General features: G+C 52.8%; 1 protein-coding gene across 2 annotated transcripts in view; it reads left to right on the forward strand.

The window, feature by feature from the left end:
• The window catches only part of RNF144A (ring finger protein 144A), a 109754-nt gene extending 92844 nt beyond the window's left edge, over window positions 1-16910 (forward strand). For both annotated transcript variants that reach the window (XM_045548987.1, XM_045548986.1), the window contains 2 exons: window positions 4941-5030; window positions 12761-16910. In XM_045548987.1, coding sequence (XP_045404943.1) covers window positions 4941-5030; window positions 12761-12892 — 222 coding nt within the window. In that variant the 3' untranslated portion in view covers window positions 12893-16910. The remainder of the gene's footprint in view (window positions 1-4940; window positions 5031-12760) is intronic.
• The last annotated feature ends 8083 nt before the right edge of the window (window positions 16911-24993 follow it).

A 24993-nucleotide genomic window follows, 5' to 3' on the forward strand; every position in this document is an offset into this window, starting at 1 on the left:
AGACGGCCGCCCTCCCACTGCGTCCTCACTTGGCAGAGAGAGTAGGCTGTGGTCTCTTTCTCTTCTCAGAAGGACACTAATCCATCATGGGGGTGCCACCCTCATGACCCCATCCAAACCTATGTCACCCCCCAAAGGCCCCACCTTCTAACACCATCACCTTGGGGGTTAAAGCCTCAGCATATGAATCTTGTGGGTACACTGGCATTCAGTCTGCAACAGGGACCGTTAGTGTGACAGCAAAGGTAGGCAGACGCAGGGGCCGCGGGGCTGCTGGTGTGGGGCACTTGCACGTTCATTGACACACACGTCATCTGCCAGGAAGGAAACCATGCAGAAGGGCAGTCTGTGGCCCACCGTGGCAGCCTTCCCCAATTGTGCTCTGAGTGGAGGCTGGTCTGCGGTGTCTCCCGGACACACGGTGCCGTGTGTGCTCGCAGCGCCGAGCTCCCTGCCGACAGCTCCCGGCCTCCCCCTCACAGTCCCAAAGCTCCCCCCACGGCCCCACAGCCTGGAGAGCACAGCCCGATGCTAATGGTGCTTCTTTGCAGCCTCTCGTTTCTCCTTCCCCACCCCTGTTAGGGCCACCGGCATCTTGCCAAATGATGACGTTACGGCTTTAGTTTTAGAGGAGTTCGTTTGTACATACGTTTTTAAAACTATAATTAAATAGGAGATCTAATTATCTATGAAAACCATTGTGGTTAGTGACAGTCCAAGCAAAACAAGTCATCTGTCACGAAGGGATGTATTTATGTCTGTTCCCTACAGCAGGGAGGGATGCATCTAGTTCGTGCAGTAATCGTATTAAGCCATTCAGATCTAATTCAAAGGAACGGGTTCAGAACAAGTCCATGTTTAGGTTGTTGGAGTTCATCCGCCCAGAGACTGTTCTTTCTTATCATGACTGTCTAACGTTGGTGTTTCTGCGTGAGCAGCCGCACCAAGGGGCTGTGTCAGAACTCTTCAACTTAGCACTTGCTGGCAGAGAAGACTCAGCTCTGCCAGGAAGGAGGAGATGTGGTTCACAAAGTGGAATGAAGGATGGGTGTGAGGTCGTCAAGAAGAGAATGAGTTGTCTAGCTGAGATGGAATATTAAATAAAGTAACAGGCCTTTAAAAAATTAGATAGATTGTTTCTTTCAGGGTTGTTCCTTTGAAAAGCCTGTTGTGCCTTTATTAAATGTAAATGACTAAATTTACAGTAGAACCTGATGTAGCTGAACAAGCCTGGGGGAAATATGACCGTTGTTCTATCCTGAGGCTTCGTGTTCACTTCCCAGGCAAATCTAGTGGATCGGTTTGGTAAGATTAATTATTTTTAGCTCAAGTCCAAACTACAAGGTTGTTCACTGACCTCATGCTCTGGGGAGGGGATAGTTAGGAAGACATCTGAAGCCTTACAAAGGAAGGGCCTTCAGAGTCTTGTTTTTTTGCATTGTATTGTATTCCGGTTTTTTGAAAACTGGTTATTGAGTTATGATATAGTATCTAATGTCTGGCCTGCAATTTTCCAGTCCTTGTAACTTTCATAAAGGAGGAAGTGGAACGCCAGTTTTACCATTGAGGATTGTGTAGGGCAGTGTCAGACGTGGACGGACACGGAGACCGGCCCCCAGGCTGCCCGGGTGCAGTTCCAGGGAGCGGGAGGGCGGCGTCTTTCTCCTCTGCTCTCGTCCCTGAGGAAGACTCTGCCTGCCTCTCTGCCCCGCCCTAGGCCGGGGTCCTGCGTCCTTGCTAGTGGCAGAGGAGCCAGGCTGCATTTCTGCTCCTCAGAGTCCTTGTCCTGGTGGCCAGGGGCTTCCTGTTTTCCTTTGTAGATGAAGAGCTGCTGAAAAATGACCCCGTTGCCATAGGAAGCAGATTCTGAAGGGAAGGGAGTCCACTACTGGGGCAATTTATCAAGGACTTTAACAGTGATTTGAAACAAGAGCGTGGCTTGAAGCCAGCCAGGAGCGCGGGCTTGGGGAGGAGGGAGGAGGGCATTTCGCTGAGCTTTTCTCCCCTCCCAGTTCCCCCCAGGCACATCTTCCTGCACACGGGCCTGAGGAACCAGGCGTCATTTCAGACCCTCCTCCTCCTCATCCACTCCTTACACTCCCGTCCTCTGCCCCTGGCCAGCCCCGGGTCCCCGCGAACCCTCACTGGGTCTCACCTGTGCGAGCGGCCCCAGGTTCGCTACTGGCTGCAGAACGCGACGTGGGCCGTTTCTTTCTCTTTTCTCTTTATGTTTATTTGGCGGGTGGCTGGCATACACTGGGGTAATTTGCTCTGCGTGCCGAGTGTGATATAGCCGGTATTTCTGTGAGCTGGAATTATCGTTTCCTTTTCTCCAGAGGAATGCCAGGGAGGTTACCCCCTTTCCCAAAGTCCCACACTGATGAGGCTGGGAACGGGATCCAGTCCCACCTTTCAAACTCTAAAACCCTCATTGCTAGAATTAGACAGGAAATTTTAAACCTGAAAGGGCTCAAATTGCCGCAAGGCATTTGTTTTTATCTTGGAACATCAGGCTGAGTGTAGCTCTCCGTTGCGTGCTCTGTTGTTCTGTTCCCAGCAAGGACTTTAGTGAAGATTCTCTGGACAATCGTAGGGAAACGCTCCCGACGGACAGATGCACCTACGTTACTGGCCCCTCCTGGGATCGTTCCGACCAAGGGCTTCATCAAGAAACCTAAAATCACAATTAAATTGTTCTATATTGTAACACTATATGAGAGTGCCTTTGTCAGGGGATAGGAAAGGTGCATTTTTAATAAATGTTTATCTTGTTCTCAAAACCTGCCCGTGTGTTGGCAGCTCCACTCTGGGTGGATGCCGGGGCCGTTGAGATGGGGGTGGGGAGCGAAGTCCTTGGCCTCTAGGGGCTTGTCATCTCCGTGGCGAGAAAGCGTAAGGCAAGATAGGGACGGGTTGCTGTGAAGACAGCTGCAGGCCTGGGTGTCAAGTCCCTGCAGCCCTGAGGGGGTGGCAGCAAGTCTCTGGGTCTGGGGACTGGGGGGCAGCTGAGGACTTGAATCCTGAGTGAGTCCGTTCACCAGGCAGAGAGAACAAGGTGTGCTGCCCAGGCAGCTGCGAAAGAACTGGATGTGAGGAAGAAGGACTCGAAGTCTTACGTGATCTGAGCCCAGTCAGAGATGCTGGAAAGATAAGTCCCTGCCCTGAGGAAGGCCCGTGTGCCAAGCCGAGCGTGCCTGGGCTTCCCGGGCTCTGTTCCCGGGGCAAGTTGGGGCAGGACCACTGGGGGAGTTTGGGGACCGGGCTCTAACCTAGTCCTGCAGGTCGGTATCTGTGGGGTGAAGCCCAGGAATCTTCGTTGCCCATAAGCCACCCAGGTGGCCCTGACGTCCGGCCAGGTGTGTCCCCATCTGCTAGTGGAGATCAGTAAAGACTTCGAAACCGGGTAGTGCCACACGATTCGGTTATGTTTCAGAAACCATTAATAATTAAAAATCTCGTTAAGTGTCTATAAGACATTGTAGTAGGCGGTCTAAGCAAACGAGACACACGGAAAACGAGCTTGTCTGTGTGTGTGTGTGTGTGTGTGTGTGTGTGTGTGTGTGTGTGAGTGTGTGAAGGAAAGGATAGCAAGAGCCCGGGGAGGAGAGAGCTCTAGTGGACGGAAGTGGTCAGGAATTGCTTCACAGAAGACGGACGTGTGGCCGGGAGTGGCTTTGGGCCCACTGTCCCCCCTTCCTTTCAGGGAGAGGCCTCCAGGCACAGAGGGGAGGCGGGCAGCGGCTGCTGGGACCGCCAGCCCCAGCCCAGGCCTCTCGCTACCACCACAAAAGCCGAGATTTAATGGTGCACCAGTTGCGTCCAGGCATGCGAGGTGTGACCCCTAAACCCAGCACGCTCGGGGGTGAGAGGCCGGCTGGCGGCTGCAGCCACCCAGGCTGTGCCAGTGCGGTCGGCTTGAAGGGCCAGGAGACAGCGACTGGTTTTCAGAAGAGTGACTTCCTGTTCTCTAGGACACACGAGCCCTGTGTTTATTCACTGTTTTCTCAAAGAGGCAATCTGTTTGCAGCCTCAGTTACACGGAGCAAGAGCCATCGCCCTCCTTGGTCCCATTGACCTACCTGCTCCCTTTATTGCCGTAGGGGAGGAAGCTGCCCCGTTCATGGAGGAGCAGGGGGTCCCCTCACCCCAGTGGGTGTTCACTGAGCTTCGGTGCCAGGTGCTCAGCTGGGGCGCACAGTGCAAGGGACGGACTGTGTGAGGGTACCGGCTCCGGGAACCCCGTGAGCACTGTCCTGTGAAGGGGGTGGGAGGTCCCGGTGGGGCGCGTGAAATGTTCCCAAGTGCCCAGAGAGGAGGGGTTGCTCACGCGGCAGTCGGAGGAACAGTAGGTAGAAGATGGTCCCAGCTGTTCTGGAGTGAAGAGGCAAGTCCCAGTGGTCTGCGCGGAGAGGAAGCGGAGAGGAAGCGTAGAGGAAGCGCTCTCCAGGTGAGAGCTGGCCCGGCTGGAGGTCAGGTCAGAGGTGAAGGGAAGCACCTCATCCCAGGACAGATCCAGTCCTGGTGGTGCGAAGGTGCGAACGCAGGACCCCAGTGGAGCCGACACAGCCAGGCCCTGGAGGAGCCCCTGGGAGCAGCGAGCTGGCCTGCTTGTGGGCAGCCCTGGTCAGCGCTGGATCTGCTCTGTCCACACACAAGACACAGCCGCTGTGCCGGGGAGGCCCTTCCTCGGCTGGGCCGAAATCTAGTCCAGGGCTCCCTCTAGCGCCCGAGGCTGCGCTGTGGGGGCGGCGGAGGCCCCAGGGGAGGAGCTGGGCCCGCTGGGCAGCTGGGCGTGCATAGTTGCACGCTCTCCCTCTGCTGTCACCTCTCGGTGTCCCCACCTGCTGTGAGCATAGAGGAAGAAATGCAGCCAGGGCCGGAATATTCACCGAACCCAGTAGGAATCCCTCATTCACCTGCTCTTTCTCTGCACCTCGCAGGACGATTTCCTCCTGATACACTACGACAAGGGACCCTGCCGGAACAAGCTGGGCCACTCCCGGGCGTCCGTGATCTGGCATCGGACACAGGTAGGAGGGGACTCTCCTGGAACGTTGGTCTCTGGGAGGGGTAGAGAGGAGAGAGAGGGAGACCGGGTGTAGAGGGGAGAGAGAGATTTCCAGAAGACATGCTCACTGGCCGGAGAGCTGCTCTCCAGAAAGACAGAAAGCCGGTGGAGGTGGTTCCCGCTGGTTTTCCCTGGTCTAAGCTTGTGCTGACGGCAGCCCTGCCCCGAGTCAGAGTAAATGTGCATCATATTCAGCACGTGACAAATCTGCAACCTCAGACCTTAGATTACTCACACATCACTCATGACCTTGGTGGGGATCCCTGACTGCTTAGCTAATCCTGGCTTAGCCCCAACGAGGAGCTTTCTCTCGTGGCCTTGGGGGAGCAAGGTGGCCACAGGACAGTGGAAGAGGGAAGGGGAGGAAGCCCCCCGTGCAGTAACGTCTGTGCAGGCTTTGCAGTTTGTGAAGGCCCCTCGTGTGAGTTAATGTGTATTTGTGCTCTCAACACAGAGTTGTCACCTACTGTGTGCCGGGTGCTATTCTAGGGGCTGGAGACACAGGGGTGCCTGAGGCAGACATGTCCTTCCCTCGCTGAGCCTGTGTTCTCTGTGGGGACAGCAGCACCTGCGGAGTGTCAATCAGCCACAGAGGGGCAGTGAAGGGGAGGGCTCTGCGAGATTGAGAGGCCGGGAAGGCCCCTTGGACGAGGTGCCCGTGGCTGACTGCTGAGTGACATGGAGCTGGCCGTGTGACTGTGTGGGGCTGGGCAGAGGAATGGGGACAGGGCGGAACCCTGAATGAAGGTCTTGTGGCCAGGGTAGAACCAGGAGTGCAGGGGGTGCCCAGAGACGATGTTGGGGACAGATCGCGTAGGGCTTTGTGGGCCACAGAAAGACGTTTGGATCTTGGGGTGACAAGGGAAGCCACTGCGGGGTTGGCTGGAAGAGGGTCTCGCCTGCCCAGGCTCCCTGGTCGCACGTGGAGGGGGCTCGAAGGGCTTCAGCCCACGACCCCCTCAGGCGTTTCTCATGGGGGCTGCAGGCAGGTCTGTGAGCCTCGTCTTGCAGAGAGCCCAGACTCCAGGCAGCCGCCCAGGGCTAGGACCAGATTCCCCTGCAACTGCGGCTCCTCCACAGGCCTAAACGCAGCTGGCGTGGCGAGGCCTGTCCGCAGCAGGGGCGACCGACGTGCTCTGTGACGGGCCGGAGGGTCCCTCCTGCCACTGTCGACGCCTGGGGGCACGGAAGTGGCCATCGACAGTATGTCCACGGATTTCGGTGGCTGTGTTCCAGCAAACTCTTTACAAAAGCAGGTGGTAGAATCGGCTGGTGATGGTTGCATAACTCGGTGAAGATGCTGCAAACCTTTGAATCTGCACACTTTAGACGGGAGTGTTTTGTGGTGCGAGAATGACGTCTCAATAAATCTGTATTCAGAGCAGACCTTGGGCCGTCGCATGCTGCCCTCTGGGCTGAGCGTCGGCTGGAGCTGCGGGGACCTCTCTCTCCGTGTGTGAGCGCCCATCTCGGTTCCCACCCCGTCCACGTCCCTGCAAGCCTGCCCAGGCTGCTGGAGCAAAGCACTAGGGGCCAGAGCTCAGACAACCAATACTCATCCTGGACGTTGGAAGTTGGGAATCAAGGTGTCACAGGGCCGTGCTGTCTCTGAAGCCCTTGGGGGATCCTTCCTTCCCCTTCCTGCTTCTGGGGTCTGCCAGCAGCCTTGGGTGTTCGGTGGCTGTGGATGCGTCACTTTAGTCCTTCCTCGTGCCTGTCCCTCCCCTTTGCGTCTTCATGTGGTTTCCCTCTGTGTGATCTCTGTCCAGATTCCCGCTTTGTAGAAGGACACTTGTCATGGTGGATGAAAGCCCACCCTAAAACCTCCTTTTGCCTAATTACCTCCACAAAGACCTTGTTTCCAAGTGAAATCCCATTCTGGGGGGTTAGAACTTCAACACAGCGTTTGGGAAGACAAGATTCAACCCATGACAACACCTACGCCCCCGTCCCCACACTTCACAGGAGCCATAAGGGGGCTGCGTCCCTCTCCTGTGCTGCTTGTCCCCTTGGCTGCCTCGCAGGGGATGGCCGGGTGCTGGCTCGGGCACCCTGCTCTTGCAGCCGCTGTGCGGGTGGAAGTTGCTGGGTGCACCTTGGCTGAAACTGGAAGTCAGAGCAAGGCAAGAACTTGACAATCACATTGTCCACCTCTGGCAGTTTACTCACAGAGAATGCGAATTCCAGGTGAGAGACAGTGACTTACCTGAGGAGTCTGGCCTGGGTCAGGGTGGGGTGATCAGCTCCCCAAATGCACTGGCTTAGCATCCTCATGTGGACTTTGCTCTGGGATCCGCGGTGTGAACAAGGCTCAGCAGAGGCGGCTCCGTTCCGCCCAGTGTGGCCCTTGCTGGGTGGAAGTTCTCTGCAGGCTGCTGCCCCGCCCTGCGGCTGGGGGGGCCCTGGCTGCTGGCCGGGGCTGCAGCTGGAGCTGGCAGTCTGAGCAGCCCTGGTCACCTGCCTGGGAACCTGGGACAGCCTGACCGGGTCCTGGCGGCACATCTTCCCTTCTCCTCGGGGCTCACTCTGGACCTCCCCGTCCGGGCTGCGTCGCCTGTGCTCGCCCTGCCTCTGTGCTCTGCCCCCGCCCTGGTCTCCGTGGCTCTTTCTCTACTTTCCCTGTCCATGCCCAGCTCTGCACATCCGAATTCTGTCCCCAATCCTGGCGTAATGTCCTCGTTGACGTCGTTTGTGATCATTGTCCAAGAATGTCCCGCAGGGCGCTGCCCTGACCGCGTCTCCTGCTAGTCTGTGTCTCATCTCTTGTGGAGCACACAGGTGGGCTGGAGAGCAGGGACCTGTTTTGCTCCTCTATTACGTCCAGGTCCTGTGCCTGGAACAGAAGGACACTTGGGAAGCAGGAGTGTGTGAAACGGCGACCGGCCCATGTGGCCTGTGGTGCGTTGGCGGGCAGGTGTCCCCAGAGGCCGACGGTCCTCGCTCCTCCTGCTGCTCTCCACACGGAGCACAGGGTCGCCATGTCTGTGTCCACGTGGCAGAGCCGTGTTCTCCTGGGAGCCTGTGAGAGCCGCTTCGTTTTCTAGTTCTGCTCCTGGTGGGAGGACGGTGGAGGTGGGTGACATGGAGCTTGTTTGTCCTCATTCAAAGAGAGAAGAGAAGGAGCAGTTGGGCATCCCTCTCCCTAGGGGAGACAAAAAAGATCAAGTTCACAAAAGTAGAGTTGGACCTGGAGCAATCGTGTTTGGGGAGGCAGAGCAGGGACGTATGTGACAAAGAGCAACAGACACGCGACAGGCATGCAGTGGTTTGAGTGGACACCCACCCTCCTTAGGGTTCCTGGTGTCATTTGGACTCATCTTTTTCGGCCTTTTGGGAATGGGTCCATTTGAAGAGATCTCCTCCCCTGTGTCCTGCCTGGTTTTTGGTTTCTCGCGTCTCCCCTGCTGCCGTCCTTCCCCAGGGCTGCTGCGGTCCTGCCCTCGGGCTCCCAACTGCAGTGCTTGACTTGAAACCCGGAATCCCAGCTCATTCTGACCGAGCGCGTTCACGTGCCAGCTGCGGGGACTCGTAAGATCGCAAGGTGGGCTGAGATATTAGAGGCAAAGAAATGAGGGGCAACGAAGACCAGGAAGGTTCCAGATGGCAAAGGTTGTAGAGAGCACCTTGCAGGAGGAGGAGACCATGTGAGTCCAGAATGTGACCCTGGAGGGCCGTCTGGGGAGGACCTAGGAGGGCGCCGGTGGGAAGTGGGGGGAAGAGTAGTGATGAGACCTGGCAGGGACAAGTGTCATGCTGCAGATACAAAACTGTGTGGCACCAGGGAGCCACAGAAGGTTTTAGAGCAGCAGAGTAAGATGCTCAGGCAGGACATACCTGGAGGCGTCTTGCCCTGGGACTGCTGGTCCTCCACGTCGGCCTCCCTGCTCATCTGACCTCAGCTCCAGCCGTCTACAAAGCAGACCTGGCCAGCCCTGTGGCCCCTCGGGGACCCCTGCTGGCCACCTGCTGCTCTCCCTCTTCATTCCTGCTGCTCTCCCTTCTCTTCTGCTCCTCGCCCTCTCAGCCCGGATGCCGCCAGCCTTTTGCCAGGCTCTGCTCCAGCCCCACCTCCTCCAGGTGCTGCGTTCACCCAGGCCACACACACGCTGAGCAGTGGCTTTTGGGTTGTATTTGACTGTGATAGCCCACGGGTGGACACGCACAGTACCTTGCCACCCATACAAACACCTGTGTGCACCACACAGCTAACGTACTCGCTCTGTGCTTGTGTATTTTCTGTCCGGTTCTGTTTACTAAAGTCCTAACCGTCACCCACCAAATGGCTGTGGCATCCCATGACCAGGGCAGGTGCCCTGTCTCCTGGCTCAGATGGGCGGTGGCTCACAGCTCCCCACCCGAGCTGGGCTTCATGAGCTCCCCGGGAAAAACGCTTCTCTGCTGCTCAGAGCCTTGCTCTGCTTATACCTCAGCGGTACTCAAAAATATGCCCTAACTCCAGTGCCCCGGGGTCCCCCGCTTTGGGGGCTGTGGTCTCACGGTGTGATTCGATAGTTTTCACGGTTCCTAGTCTCCAGCTCTTCCTGCATGACACATGAGGGTCAGTAAAATTGCTCTTAGGGATTCTGGGGAATTTGAGCGTGCCTGCCTGAGGTGACTGCAGCTGCTGTCATTGTCTTTATGGGAGTAAAAGGTTTATTCACCACATGTCTCAGCATGCTGTCAGGTGGACCTTTCTAACAAGATAGCGTTCAGTGAATGAAAAATCATGTCTTCGTTGTGTAAAGGTTTTGTGCAATTTGTTTCACCCCAAGGGACATATTTTCTATTCCATGTAGCAAGGTCTTCTGCTGAAGCAAACAGAAATGTGCCACAGCTGGGTGGCCGTGATGGCTGGGACACAGTGTGCATGGATGTCCCGTGTGTTGCTGATGCCGAGGTCACCGGCGTGCGTGTCGGTGGCGTGAGCGTCAGCTGCTCCCTCTCCGTCTGCCCTCCTGCACGTCCACCGTAAACGCCAGCCCTGTGAAGGGTTTTCCAGCAGTCTCCCAGACATCGGCCACCATGCAGCGGAGTTAAAAGGGGCATCTCTCTTTCACTAGAGTAAACCTCCTTCCTCAGGACGCCAGCGTCTGACAAGGGCAAATCCTACCCACACCAGCGCCTCCTTCTCCTCCAAGTGGAGAAGGGAAACTTCCTCTGCCCGGGTCCGTCTCAGATAAAGGGCGCCCAGGTGGCGGGTCACTGTCCCCCTGGCTCTCGGGTTTGCCAGCAAGAAGGACGCTGTGTCGTACATGGCTTCTCTCTGTTTACCCGTCTGTCTCCTGCATTATGGAATCAAGGCCGACACAGGTCCCTAGCGCGCTCACGGAGTGATTATTTCTGTTGTGTGACGTTTGCTCCCCGTCTCATTCTTTACTGCTGGCTGCCTTCCTCTGGCAGTATCTACACCCGCCTGTCACCGCTTCACCATAGATTGGGGAACCCACCTGATCAAACGGCACGCAAAGGCAGAGCCAGGGTGCAATGTGCAAAGAGCTCAGGTGCTGTCTCACGGGCCAAGCATGCGAGCGTTTGGCCATGGGTCCCGTCATGGTTTTGACCTCACAGGCTCTCTGGCCCCTTCGAGACTGATAGTTGTGTTCCCGGTGGTTGGGACGAGTGCCCTCCAGGTACGGACGATCTGACCATGTTTTATGTGTTCTGAAATACCAGCGTGCACTTGACTTTAACAGAGCATGATCTGGGTTCACACATGGTGATCCCACCGTGGATATGATGTTCAGACAAATGAGCTTGGCCAGCTGGGCTGCAACGTGGATTCTTAGCAGCAGCACAACCTAAACTACAGACGCAACGTGCTGTAATTTATTATATGCTATCTTATTTATAAATGCATGTGTGTGTGGGCATGTGATGTATGTTTATGTTGGTTTTCAAGAGAAATCTAAGTCAAGATATGCTTTCTTTCACACATCTGGGACGCTTTGGTATAGCGTCATATTTTAGAGCTGATAATGGCCCTTAGACATCTTCTACCCCAGTTGTTTATTTTATAGTTGAGAAAACAGACCCAGGGAGAAGCTCAGACTTAGAATCAGAGCCATGTGCTGAGCGCACGCGTGCACTTACCCCTCTGCACACCAGGTGGCAGGCTAGCTCTATCCTCATTTCAGTTCCGCAGCGCTGGGGAGGGATGCGGCTGAGGCAAGAGGCCAGTCAGAAAGCAAACTCCGTGCTCCTTTGACCAGCCACACTGCCCGATTCAGATGACAGCATGTCTCCATTTGAGGCTTATTTCTGTTGGCATTTACTCATACCTAGGGATAAACGTGTTTTGAAACAAAATTCAAAATACATAACAGTCATTGCTGGGCGTTAAACTCCAGGAGGGATGAGGGTGAAGCCATTCCCTGCTGTCCCATGCTTGTGTCTTTCCTGTCCTCTAGTCTACAGAGCCAGATACCAGGCTTTCTTGTACCCTAACTACTGCCCCGTCATTACAATCTCAGCCATCTGGCCCCAGAAACCCTCCTTCCCCCCAGCAAGCATAGGTGTCGTCCCTTTGCACCTGGAACCTGATGGCAGTTTCTGTAAAATGTATTGTTATCAGATGATTAGATCTTGCTCTTTTTCCACCAGATGTACACCTCTGTATTTGCAATATCTAGTACAGCGTCCAGCTCAGGGCAGTTGCTCAGACGACACTGTTAATTGGATACAGAGATAGATCAGTGTTCAGGTGCTTAAGTGGAAATGGGGAGGGAAAGAGAAGGGAAAGGGAAGGAAGGGAGGGGAGAGGACAAAGGGAGAGGGGAAAATAAAGGGAAGAAAATATGGATGGATGGATGGATGGGTGGGTGAGTGGGTGATGGATGGATAGGTGGGTGGTTGGGTGGGTGGATGGATGTTGGTTAGATGGATGGATGGAAGAATGGGTGGGTGGGTCGATGTGTGGGTAGATGGATGGATGGATAGATGATGGTTAGATGGATGGATGAGTGGGTGGGTGAATGGATGGAAGAGTGGACAGATAGGTAGATGAGTGGGTGGATGGATGGATAGATGATCATTGGATGGATGGGTGGATGATGGTTAGATAGGTGGATGTGTGTGTAGATGGATGGATGATGGTTGGATGGACGCATCGATGGGTGGGTGGATGGATGGATGCATGGATGATGGTTGGATGGATGGATGGGTGGGTAGATAGGTGGATAGATGGATGGCTGGGTGGGTGGGTGGGCAGATGGATGGATAGGTATGGTTAGATGGATGGATGGATGGATGGATGGGTGAATGATGGTTAGATAGGTAGATAGATGGGTGAGTGAATGGATGCATATGTAGATGCATGGGTGAATGGATGGATGGATGATCATTAGATGGATGGGTGGGTAGATGATGGTTAGATAGATGGATAGATGGATGGGTGGGTGGATGAATGGGTGGGTGGATGGATGGATAGATATAGTTAGATGGATGGATGGATAGATACAGTTAGATGGATGGGTGGATGGATGGATTGGTGGATGATGGTTAGATAGGTGGATGGATGATTGAGTGGGTGGATAGGTAGATGAGGGGGTGGATGGATGGATGATCATTAGATGGATGGATAGATGGGTGGGTGGATGAATGGGTAGATGACAGATGGGTCTGTAAACCACACTTAAGCTATGGAACCTCCAGACCAGCCCTCCTTACTTCTACCCCTTTGTTTCCTTCCTCCAGGTCGTGGGCATTTTTGCTGGATTTGGGCTCTTGCTCTTGGTGGCCTCGCCTTTCCTGCTCCTGGCAACTCCCTTTGTGCTTTGCTGCAAGTGCAAGTGCAGTAAAGGTGATGACGACCCATTACCCACCTAGAGGAAGGCACAATGCTGGAACAAGATCCCTGCCTCTGGGAAGTGTGGCCATCCCCCACCTGCCCCACCGTCCCATCCCCCCTCACTAAACATCTTTCTTGCCTTATGTGCCCCATTGAGCTTCACAGTGTCAGGCTGGATGCCGTGATTTCAGGGACTGACGTCATGTTTGCCGAGGCCCCAGGGTGGTCCCTAGGCGCAGGGAAGGTGAGGCAGGCGTGGGCAGGGCAAGTCCCCACAGATCAGTCTCTGCAGACGACAGAGAGGTACTGTCAGATGCACACCAGGCAGTTTTCTCTCTGTGGCCGTAGACTAGGAATGGCTGCTGGTGGCTTAAGAGACTTTCTCATGCGAAACGTCATTCTTCTCTTCCTTGGCTTCGAGACGGTGCCATGCTGTTGAGAGAAGTCTTTTGAGGACTGCAACCCTCTTCAGACAGAATCCGATTATTCCAACTTGAGCAAAGCACTCTGTTTATGACAACTGTTTTTATTACTAATGGCATTTAGTAAAATCCTTTTTAGAAGGCATTTTTTTTCCCAACTGAGTAGTGAAAATCAACAAGGTGCATATAAACCATCCTATGCCTTTCTTGAAATGTGCATTTTAAGAAGTTACAGTTAAACGACTTTTCAGGAGATTTAGAAAGCCTTATGCACTCTTTGTGTTTTTCTTGAAACTTGCTGTAATAACTTTTTGAACGCTGTAAGCTATGTACTGTTGTAAATGTGGTTCCTATATCATCGCATTTCCTGGAACATATTGACATGTTTAAAGGAGCATCTCCATTAGATTTGCTTTTTTTTCTCTCTCTCTCTTTGGTGATTCAACTCTGCTCACAGGGCTCATCCTGGCTCACCCAGGTGGCAGCAAATACCGTTTATTGTCTTCAAACCAACTGTTTTACTCAGAATGTAGCTCTACTTGGAATGACTATAGTCTGGCTCTTGCCCCAGTCTTCAAGCAGACAGTGCAAAGAAAGCAGAGCTCTCGATCCTCTGAGTCAGAGCCTCTGGGCAGAGGCTGGAGGGCTCCCAGGGGCTGGAGAGGAGCTTCCTGGACCTTTACATTTTGTAAATGCTTTAGTTCTTTTGAATAATCATGTATCTTACGTAGTTCCAAGTCCTGTTGCTAACCATTTTGCTCTTGCTGGGAAAAACCTTTTCATTTGTTTCACTTACTTATTTCGATGTGGGATTTACCACTTGGTCTTCTACAGGGCTGCGTGTGGCTGTGTCCACGGCAGCCAAAGGCACAGATCAGTAAGAAGATGCATCAGTCCGTCAGCTGACTTTGAAAGTGGAGGAAGTGAAAGTGGATTCTTTAAAGAGAATTGACTTTCAAAGCCACAGGTCCTTCTAAAGAATAAACCGCATTGAATTTAGAACTTCTGAAAATGGCAGAAAGGCAAATATTGTAGATTTATGACAGTGGAATTTTTAAAAATGTATTAAGTGTTCTCCAAGGAAGCAAGACAAAAAGAGCCTCCTTTTATCTCAATTAATTTGCTCATCACAAGCACATTTTACAAATGTGGTTGTTTTGCGTGTGTTTGACTTCACCTTTGTGTGTCAGGCTCAGGTCCTAGTTTCCCTTCCCTGTGTAGACATTTCCTCTTTATTTCTTAACATAAATAGGACCAGGTTAGAAGAAACAGCGTCACCTCACTCCTCACCTCTAGTGTTGATTTTCTTTATGACACTGAAGCCATTTAGAAAATCAGTCTGTGTCAAAACTATGTTCAAAAAGTTCTCCTTGTAACTGCAGTTTACGAGTTCAGTAACTAAACAAGAACCTGCCTGAGACCGTCTCTGGCTGGAGCCCGGGCTGCGAGTGTCTGCAGTTCTGAGGTAGTGCGATGGCCTCTGGTGGTAGAATGGCTTTTCTGGAGAGGGATGACAACTCCGTGAATCAGTGGCCTGGGTTTGAGCCCTCAGCCTGTGATTTGTGGATACGGCTGTCTGGCCAGTGCCCTTTAAAATGCCCAGCACAGACGGCAGGCCTGTGGCCCCGCTTCCAGGGCCCCGTCCACAGGGCAGCCTCCCTGAATCCTCGTCTTTCCTGCCTGCACTGGCTCTTGCCCTTTGCCCAGGCGGCACCCCTGTTTTTGGGTGGGAGCCAGAGCCTTTGGAAAGGTCGCATCCCCAGGGCTAGAGCTGAGGCCCCCTTATTCCTAGAGGGATGGCTGTCCTACCTTGGAGGAGTCTCCCGCCCCATCACGCACACCTGTAGCCCCAGCCCCCCTCTGCCTTCACCTGCGGTGAATTTTGCAAGCACGTGGTTTGACCCGGGTGGAGACCATGGGGGTTCTGGGGCCAGCCAGGGCCAGTCCAATGAGCACTTCCCTGCTCTGAGTTTTTGTATCAAGCACACTCAGTTTGATTTATTAATAAAATAAAAACTGTCCATTTCCTATAGACACACCAGCAAGACCACACTGAGGTGCACACACTTGCATTCTGTTCTATCAGACTCCTTCTCTTCTAGTAAAGAATGCCATACCCGTTTTCGTGGTGACGCGATATTAACCTTGCTTGATGTAAAATGTAAATAGAACATGGAGGGGGGGAGGGCCCTCTACTGGAACTTGGGTCTTGCCGTCACTCGCCAGTGAAACTGGGGTAGTCTGCAGCTAGCGAGGGACTCACTTCCTCTTCCTCAGCATGATTTGTCTTAATTGGAAAATGACATTCACTTTCACAGGTGGTTTTCACTCTGATGCCCTGGACGCATGGGGCACCTGCTCATTTGGAGGCCTTTAAATCCTGGGGAGGAGGGGAAGGCCACGGCTGCAGGACTGCTGTCCGGGGGGTGGGGTGGCATTGAGGAGACGGGGGACCTGTCACCTGCGGCCCTTTGGTAACTGGCCACGTTTGGAGCTTTTGCTGGACGTGTCTGACCTCCTAGGCTGGCCCTTGAAGGCTGTATCCTGCCAGCTTCGCCGCCTCCGCCAGACTGGGGCCTCATAGCCACGGAATCTCCAGAGATGTTCACGTAGCAGAGACTGACAGGATCTGAGTGTAAGCAAAACCTTTGATCGCATGAATTAACTACTATCTAAACCAGTTCTTCCTCCTCAGCTCCCAGGAGTAGCTGCGGAAGAAGGAACCAATTGTCTTTCCAGCATATTATTCCATCGAGCCCGTTAGGACCCTGGCCAATTCCTGATCAGAACACAGGGCCTGTGGGAGAGGGACTATCAGAGATGCAAAATTACTTCAAGACGAGTTTATTGTTTTCACTTACATTACAAAAGTTAGAACATGTTTAAAAAATTAGAAGAGACAATTTTCCCTTGGTAGTCATAAAAAATTAGGGAATGGGAAGAAACCAGGGTGAGCTTTTTGTATATTTCTCAGATTCTCATTTATTAATAAATACACCTGTGTGTGTGTGTGTGTGTATGTGTGCGTGTATACACAATGAAATCATCAAGGGAAAACATTTTGCATGTATAAAGCTTCCTGAAGGTCTCTTTAAAAAATACCAAAGCTTGTTTATTCCTTAAAATTAACCCTAGCTCTTATGAAAATAAGTAGATTATGACTGGTATTGCCAAAAACTCCCAATGGAACGAAGGGGCCTGCGTTAGACATAATCCTAGTGCATCACAACCAGGAGGGCATGCTGTTGTGGTGTGTATGGCCCCATGCTCTCCACCCTCCCCCTGATTTGTGTAATCCTGTCTTCCACAGTCCGGGAGCCTTCAGTTAGGGGTAGCTACGTGCCACGTGCCTGACCTTTCTTTCGTCCCTTGCTCACTTTGCTATGGGTGTATTTTAATCTTGTATAAAAACATGCATGAATGAGTCATGCACATGTATACATTATGTATTTGACAAGTGGTGGTAAAACAAAAACAACAAATTTGTTTGTGTTTTTGAAATGTCAGTACATTTTGTGCCACTAACACTGTGATGTATAAAAGAGCTGTTTGAATGCCTTTTAATGTTGTGTTTTGTACTTTGCAATCCTATGGAGAAGTTTGATTTGTAATTTCAATACATATTTTAAGTGTATTGTGTCTTATGTGGTTTGTCTCCCCTTCAGAAGGGATTTCTTTTTTAAAGATATTTTGGCTGGAATACAGGTGACTTTTGTAAATCCTGCTTGGCTCCATCTTTTGTAGACACTTAGTTGATACTAAGTGCCGGCCGGAAGGTTGAAAATGTGGGGATTGGGGGTGGAGGGGTGGAAAGGGTGGGGCAGGGGAAGGATGTTCCATCACTGGGAAGCGAGCTGTCGTATTCTGAGATCTTCTGTCTGAATAGTCTGAATCAGTGGGAAAGTCACCCCATCCAGCCATTCCCACGGTGCCAAACCAGTGACGCAGCAGCCGGAAGCACCAGCACAGGGTGCTCTGCCTCCGTCCACGAGGACAAGGGCCCTGCGAAACTGTCATTTTATGGGAAGCATCATAAAAATCAGTAAGCCTCCTTTTTCTGCTGGGGGAAAAAAAGTAGAATAAATATGGATACTTCTTATTTAACAAGAGAATTAGTAGTAACCTAAAGAGTGTTTCACCTTGATTTTCATTTGCCTTGTCTGAGCTTCATACCAGAGTATATACCTCCTTCGCCAACATGAAACTAAAGGCTAGGGAATAGGCAATTAGTTACCTGTCCTGGGTTTAAGCTTTAAAAAACATCCTTTGTATCAAGGTACAGATTGAAGGAGGCGGAGCTTGTGAACTGGCGGCTCACTGTGGGCACAGAAGACTCACTATAGCTGCTCCCAAGCAGCTCTAGTCTGAAGGGTGAGACAGACAAGTCATCAGTTGTCATAATAAGCGTGACAAGTGCAGTGGTAGATGCCTGCACAGCAGGCGTTGGGGGCACAGCAGACCCGCATTCAGCCAGGCTGGGGGGACAGGGAAAGCTGTCCAGAGGATGCCATGTGAGCTGGGTCCCGCAGACAAGCAGGCATTGAAAGAGTGTCCAAAGGAATGGTCCAGCCCAACAAGGGCAGGTGGTTTGGTCTGACTGGCATGTTGGGGATGGAGAGCTCCCCACGTGTGACCTGGGGGCACAGTGTGCAAACTCAGGGTCTGACCTTCATTGTCAAGGTGACGGGGCAGTGTGCCCGAGCCCCAGGGCTGCTGTCACAGAGGACCACAAACGGGGCACTGACAATAGCAGATATTTACTGTCTCACAGATCTGAAGGCTGGAGGTCCAAGGTCAAGGCATCAGCAGGGCTGCGTTCTTCTCAAAGTGTGAGGAAGACTGCCACGTCTCTGCTGCATCGCAGTGGTTGCTGGCTGTCCTTGGCATTCCTGGATTGCAGATATGTCATCCCCGATCTCTGCCTTTATCATCACCTGTGTTTTCCTATGTCTGTTGACGTATCTCCTTCTTATAAAGACAAAGTCATAGGATTAGAGCCCACCCTCATGACCTCATCTTACTTGATCATCTGCAAGGACCCTCTTCACAAATAAGGCCACGTCCGCAGGTTCTGGGGGTCAGATCTCAACATGTTTGGGGAGGACACAGTTCAGCACGTGATCCCTGAGTGCACATCTGGCCCGGGTGAGGCCAATCATGGAAGGCAGAGCAGGCAGTGGGCCCGGCTGCCCAGTGGTGTTCCCCTGGGTGCGGTCCAGAACCGGGTCTTCCCCACTTGGGCTTGGACATCAAATCTTTAAGCTGACCTGAAATGTGGAAATTTCCCCAGCAAACACGCTGCTGAAAAATAATTTCTTTTAAGCAAAATATATCTATATGTGTGTGGCTATATAGGCACCTATATTTGTTAACAAAAGTTAAAAAAATAGATAGATAGATAGATAGATAGATAGATAGATAGATATGTCTGTGTCATCAATTCCCAATGTGAAAGACTCTTGGAGGAACTGCAGTGACGGCTTAGAGGGTGGGAATGGTGCTGACACTGACAGCGTGTGCTGGTGTGGAAGGTTGTCCTGAACGTTGGCCTCGTTGTCTGCAGGTGTCACTCGGGGCCAAATATAACCGCTGCTGTGGCTGGACCCCAGGACAGTGTCCAGTGCTCAGCTGGCTCTGTCTACACCGAGGAGTGACTCGGCCGTTTACAAACAGCAGGTGCTGCCCATGACTCTGCCTGCTGTCCGCCATCCGTCCTCCCTGTCTGAGGCCACCCTGGGGGTGTGTTCTAGGACCTAGGACGCTGCAAGGTGAAGAGCTTGACAGCTGCTGTGGCCAGGAAGGGCTGCAGTCACGCCACAGGGGTAAGAACGAGGATAAAAAGCACTTCATGTGATTTTTCTAAGGATAAAGAGGAAATAAATGGCAAGTAAAACGTAGAGTATATAGTATTTGGCAATGTTAGGTCATTCACGCAGTTCCTCTACAGATGTGGATGACAGTCCCAACGAGAGTACTTACAGCTCCGACCCCAGACACCGAAGGACACTCTTCCCTCCTGTCTTCATCTAGGACCCGGGAAATGGCAGGTCGGGTCACTTTCCCTCCTGCATCTGGGCTCATGCCACGCAGGGATGCCGGGGAGTGACCGCGTTGGACACCGTGGTTAATGCAAAGAGAAGTGGAGTGAAATTCTCCACGGGGGAAAAGCTAAATTTGCAGTACCGAGAGTCATTCTCTTGTCCCCTGGGTCTTTTTGAAATTATATATATGTTTCTTTATTCTTTTTTTATCATTGACTTAGAAAACCCTTCAGGATGTACACATGCAACGTGTTTTCACTGCACAGGAAAGATCCAGTGCGGCATGATCTTTTCTTTTCTCATTCCTCAGCATGCCTCAGCTTATCACAACTTTCATGAAAGGCCCGAAATGCAAAAGGGAGTAAATTTCGAAAGCGTATGACAGTTGGGCTGCATGAGAGTTTTACCCAGGGATTTAGGAAATTAACATTGTAAATAGCAGATTTTCCTATTTTCATCACCAACTCCTGCTATTGTGGGACACATAGTGGTGACTTACGGGATGCTTGTCAAAGGAGGGAATTAAATTTCTGCTGTGTGTGTGTGAGAGCCTTATGAAGTGCATGCGTGAAGTACATGTGTGAGTGTGTGTGAGTGTGTGTGAGTGTGTGTGAAGTATGCCTGTGTGTTTGTGTGTGGTTGGGAAGGATGGTCCGTCACTGGAGTTGTTTGGCTAAAAGAAAAACAGCCATTAAACTTGCACTGGCGGCGTACAGACAGTCCAGAAGCAAAAGCCTCACTTGAAGCTGGAGGAAGTCCCTGCTGTGGACCTAGAGCCTCCTCTGAGCCGGGTGCTTTTCTTACTGCTTCCCATCGGTTATGTTTAATGCTCACAACCTGCTAGTCTGACCCTCAGGAGGGCTGTGGGGGGAGGGGCTGGCCTTCCAGGGGAGCCGGGGAGAGATGAGAAACATGGGTTTGAAGGTGTGGCCTTTTCAGGAAAACTGTGCCTGGTGGATGAGCATAGTTGGTGCTCAATTAATGTTTGTTGCTTTAATGAGCAAATAGGTGATCATTTATGTGGTTGAAATCCAGGGATGAGGTAAAATGTGCAGGGCATAGATTCTTGATCAATGATAGCAGCAGATGAGACGTGACTACTTAGGTCACAGTTAACACTTAGGAGAGAGGATCTCTGTTGTTTGCTGACTCCACCGGGCACATAGGATCCTAAACAAGGATCCCATGGAATCCACAAATGATGAAAAGGACAAAAACTCAATTGCGGTATTTGAAGAGAAGATTTTAGGGACGAGAAAATGAGGTTGCAGTTAGAGCGGAATCTATTTCTCGATTCTGCACAACTCCTAATACATTGTTGGTGCACAATGAGTGTTAAATAATAATTTAATGTTTTTATTAATGACAAAGAGGCAATCAGTATGTTAATGAAACTTGCAGATGATACTAAACTGGGAGTTGTTACCAACACCAATTTGGAAAGGCAGACAATGAAAAGGGACAGAAAGAAGGAAAGTTAACAACAAAACAAGCTTCTGTTTTGCAAAATACAAGCAAATGCACCTGCAAAAAATGCATACTGCGGTGAAGCCCAGAGGGGAGGCTGACACAGGCTTGGAAGGGAAATCTGTCTGAATGCCATGGATTTTGGAAATGCCGGGACAGAACGTGGGATGAAATGGTTACAGGAGAAGGCACCCTTGCCCTGTTTGCCCCGTAGAAAATGCCCAAATACCAAGTTGCCTCATGTAGTTGCACCTTGGAGCTAGACATGACTTTGGACGGTTTGTCATTCCTGGCGGATGAATTCACTAGCAAGTCAGACCCTTGTTCTCTGTCCTCTTCAGTCTGTCGTGAATGCACTGGGGACATGTGGCCCTGCTCCCTCTCCCCCCCCCCCCCCGCCCCGCTCCCACCATGCTGTCTCCAAGGATGTTCTCTTTCTCCAGCCCTTGATGCTTCTGTTAAAGCCGTCGAGGACCCTCCATTCCCCATGTGATTAAACCCAAATTCTTCACCGTTGCCCATCTCCAAGTAGCGTGGATTCTCTGACGTGTTATACTTTTAGGGGAATGCGGAAGACCTCGCCTAGAAGGGCAAGCAGACTCTTGGCTCTCCTGGGGAAGTCCCGTGACCCCGTGCACGTGCTCTGCAGAGGAATCAACCAATCAATGTGTAAGGGATCTCCCGGGGGAGGAACTGCCGGCATCCCGGTGCTGGAAGGGCCACGCAGACGCCGTCTGCATTTGTAAGTGAGGAGAGCTAAGCGGGAGGGCAGGGTGCCTCAGCCACAGCCCCGCAGTGAGCTCTCAGCAGGGCTGGGACTGAAATTTTGGTCTTCTCTTTCCTTCTTCTGGGCCTTGACGCCACACCATGCAGGGTCAAACTCGTGGAGTCTCTGCTCTCAGATGTCACAGTGTAGTGTGGGAGAGAGAATCATGACGGTCACACCCCCCTGGACACACAAGGGCGGTCTGAGCAAACTCCCGGAGGACGTGGACTTTAGGTCGGGGAAGTGCGGGGAGGTGGGGGCAGGTTCTCAGAGTACAGGCGGGAAGGGACAGCCAGGATGCAGACACGCCCCTGTGGGCAGAAACCCGCAGAGCAGAACTTAGCTCTGGGGGGGAGGAGGGAGGTGGTAATGGGGTGGGGCCGTAAGGGAGCAATGGCCATGGCTGAGGAGTTCAGGGCGAGCCTGGCGCTGGCACGGTGAGATGTGGGCTTTGTGTCCCCCGTGGCAGCTGCGGCTGGGGGAGCTTGGAGGGGAGGTAGGAAGCCGCTGAAACACGGGGAAGAGGAGCTGGGGTCTGAGCCCAGCCTGTGGGGGGGAAACAGAAAGGCTTAAGGAAGGTTGCACTGCAGAGGTGCAGCCACATGAGGCAACCTGGTATTCGGGTCTTGCCACACTCAGTGAAGGGACTACATACGGTGTGAACACTGGGGGCTCCCCTAGGATCACCCCGCCCTGCGAATTAAAGTCTGAGAAGCAATGATCAGATCTAATTTATCCCACACCCCCCACAGGTGCCAGGACCGAAAGCTCTGTGCGACGGCTGGAATGTGTGAATCCTCCCACATGTGTGTGTGGGCGCCTGCGAGCCAGTGTGAAGCGTGAGGACGAGGGGCCTGCAGGAGGAGATCGGTGCTCCCGTGAAAGGGCTCCGGGTGCCAGCCTGGTCCCTGTGGCCCTTCAGTGTCTTCCGCCGCTTGAGGCACGTCTTGGCCACAGAGAGCAGCCCGCAGCAGAACCAAGTCTGTCGGCAACTTGATCTTGGGATTCCAGGCCTCCAGAACGAAGAGAGAAAAATCCGTCTTCTCTATAAATCGCCCAGTCTAAGGTACTTTGTCACAGCAGAGCAAACGGACGAAGGTGCTTTGTCTCTGAACCACTTTTCCTAAGTGACACATCGGGGTTTCCTGCTCCTGTCATTTGCTTCTAAACCACTCTCGCCAGCGCCACCTACACCTCTGCTGCTCAGGTCACTGGTGACTTCTCTGCCACCACACCCAGCAGGCGCTTTCTTCCCCCTTCCAAACAGCTGCTCACCAGCGTTGGCAAGGCTGGCATCTCCCTGCAGCACCTCTCTCTCCTTGCTTTCCTGTCTCTCTCGCTCTCCCAGCTTCCTCCCCACCTCTCTGGCAATGTTTCCTCAGCCTCCTTCTATTACTTCCCTCTTTCCTTCGAGCTTTGTCAGTGCTGGAATTATTCAAAGCTGAGCCTTGTAGCTCTTCTCGCTCAGCCTTCTTCCCCAGGCCGTGGCCCCACTTCCTCAGTCCAGGCTGCTGCCCTGAGCTGCGGCTCCTGCGCTCACCGCCTCACACCCTGCATCCTCCTTGGTTTGCTCTCAAAGCTTCTTCACATTGCACCCGCTCCACATCAGCATTTGAAGCCATCACCCCACCTTGAGCCTACCCTTTCTCTGCAGTTCCAGAACTCAGTAGTGACACCACCGTCCCCTCTGCTATTCCTTCTCAAAATCATGCTGACACTACCCACGTCAGCACTCTTGACATCTGGTCTTCCACCACATTCTTTCCATTTCACCCCAACTGTTTCCCCAGCATGTTTATGTCTCGCCAGCTGCACGGCCAGGATGCTGAGCAAAGCCAGGCCGCAGCCTGCCTGGACTGCACGGGCCAGCGCCATCGCCCAGCAGGTGCCGTATTGAGTCTTCGCTTTTCCAGACTGAACTTCTCCTTTCCAATTTCCAAGCATTCCTGTGATCCTAATTCGTAGGAAATGAACTGGAAATCCCAGGTCTGTTCTCACCAGTAGAGAATGGAGTTCACTAAAACCATCCAAAAGGCAAAACTGGCCCCTCCTTGGTGCGGGTTCCTGGAACTTTCTGGAGAGCCTTTGTCACCTGGGTTCTTTCGTGATCCGGAACCTCCCTCTGCAGACGCTGGGCAAGCACATGCCCTGGCCGCTGCCCGCGTCTGCTGAGGGTCTGCACTGAGTCTCTGCTCTGTCCAGGGACGGGGCTTCATCTCCTCCCGCAGGCGTAGCAGGTTTGGGAATCTCTAAGCCATAACTGACCCTAAGCAATAGGGTTGATGACTGTTTCTCTGTGGTCTTAGACTTGGGAACCCTACAAAATCCACTGACCAGGCAAAGGACAGTCTCACGGTGGCTGCTGTGATCCCCTTTTACCCTCGCCGATGTGCTACCTGTGGCTCTGCCTATGAGGGCACCTCCGTGCCAGGTGGGGCTGGCCTCATGCCACCCACTGCCCCCTCACCAATTTCCCAGGCAAGTTCTCACTTCCCTCAAATTCTCAGAACTCTCTCCCCGCCCCTACTCATGACTGTTGGGGACTGAATTGTGTTCCCCTAAATTCCCATGTCTAAGCCCAAATCCTCAGATTCATCTCTCATCATGCACTTTAGCCACAGGCCACTGTCCTCCTCAACCCACCCACCACTCTCAAGCTAAGGGCATCTGGCCTCTTAGCTCCACTCTAGGTGATTCCGGCTCTGGTTCTTGCAGCACTGACCCGGTTCCACGCTCCACTTCTCAGCGTCCTCCCAGCAGCCTTTCCCGCTGCTGCTCTCCAGCGCTGCCTCCCCCGTTAGGCAGTGGCCATTGCACATCGTGTTTATAGCCCTCGAGGCCAAGGCTTGATCCCGTTTCCGTGGTGTTCCCACAGGTCATGGTCCTGTCTTCCCTCACCTCCATGCCTGCTCTGGTGGCTGCTTCTCGTGCCTTCCTTGTCTGCAGACCTCATGCATCTGCCTCCATTGCAGCCAGACCATACTGAGCCTGTGCACCAGAATCTCCCCTGTTTTCCTGGCACAGCACTGGGGCGGCCTCCCCTTGGGGCTCTCAGTTCTGCGCAGCCTCCATCTGCCGAGGACCCGGAAGTTCCCTGCCTGGGACGGCTGAGTCTCTCCCCTGGGGCTGCTGCCAGTCTGGTGTTTATCAGGGAAGCTGCTTCCGGAATCAGCCGGAGGTGAGAAGGGTTGGTGGCAGGGAGCACGATGCAGCTTAGCACTGCAAATTAGAGGCTTCAACCTGCCGGGCTCTGCCTCTGTGCCAAGCGGGACTCTCTATGTCCCTTATTAGACAGATTGATTCAGTGGACTGTATTATATTTGTTTACCATAGATGCTAATTTCTTTGATGGCTGACTTGTTTTCTCTTTGGCTAGCCCCACTCTAGCACAGAACCTGGTGCATACTAGAGACTTAGCATGCACTACTGAATGCATGCTCTGT

Source organism: Lemur catta, chromosome 4 (assembly GCF_020740605.2).
Source record: "Lemur catta isolate mLemCat1 chromosome 4, mLemCat1.pri, whole genome shotgun sequence".
Classification (NCBI taxonomy): Eukaryota; Metazoa; Chordata; class Mammalia; order Primates; family Lemuridae; genus Lemur; species Lemur catta.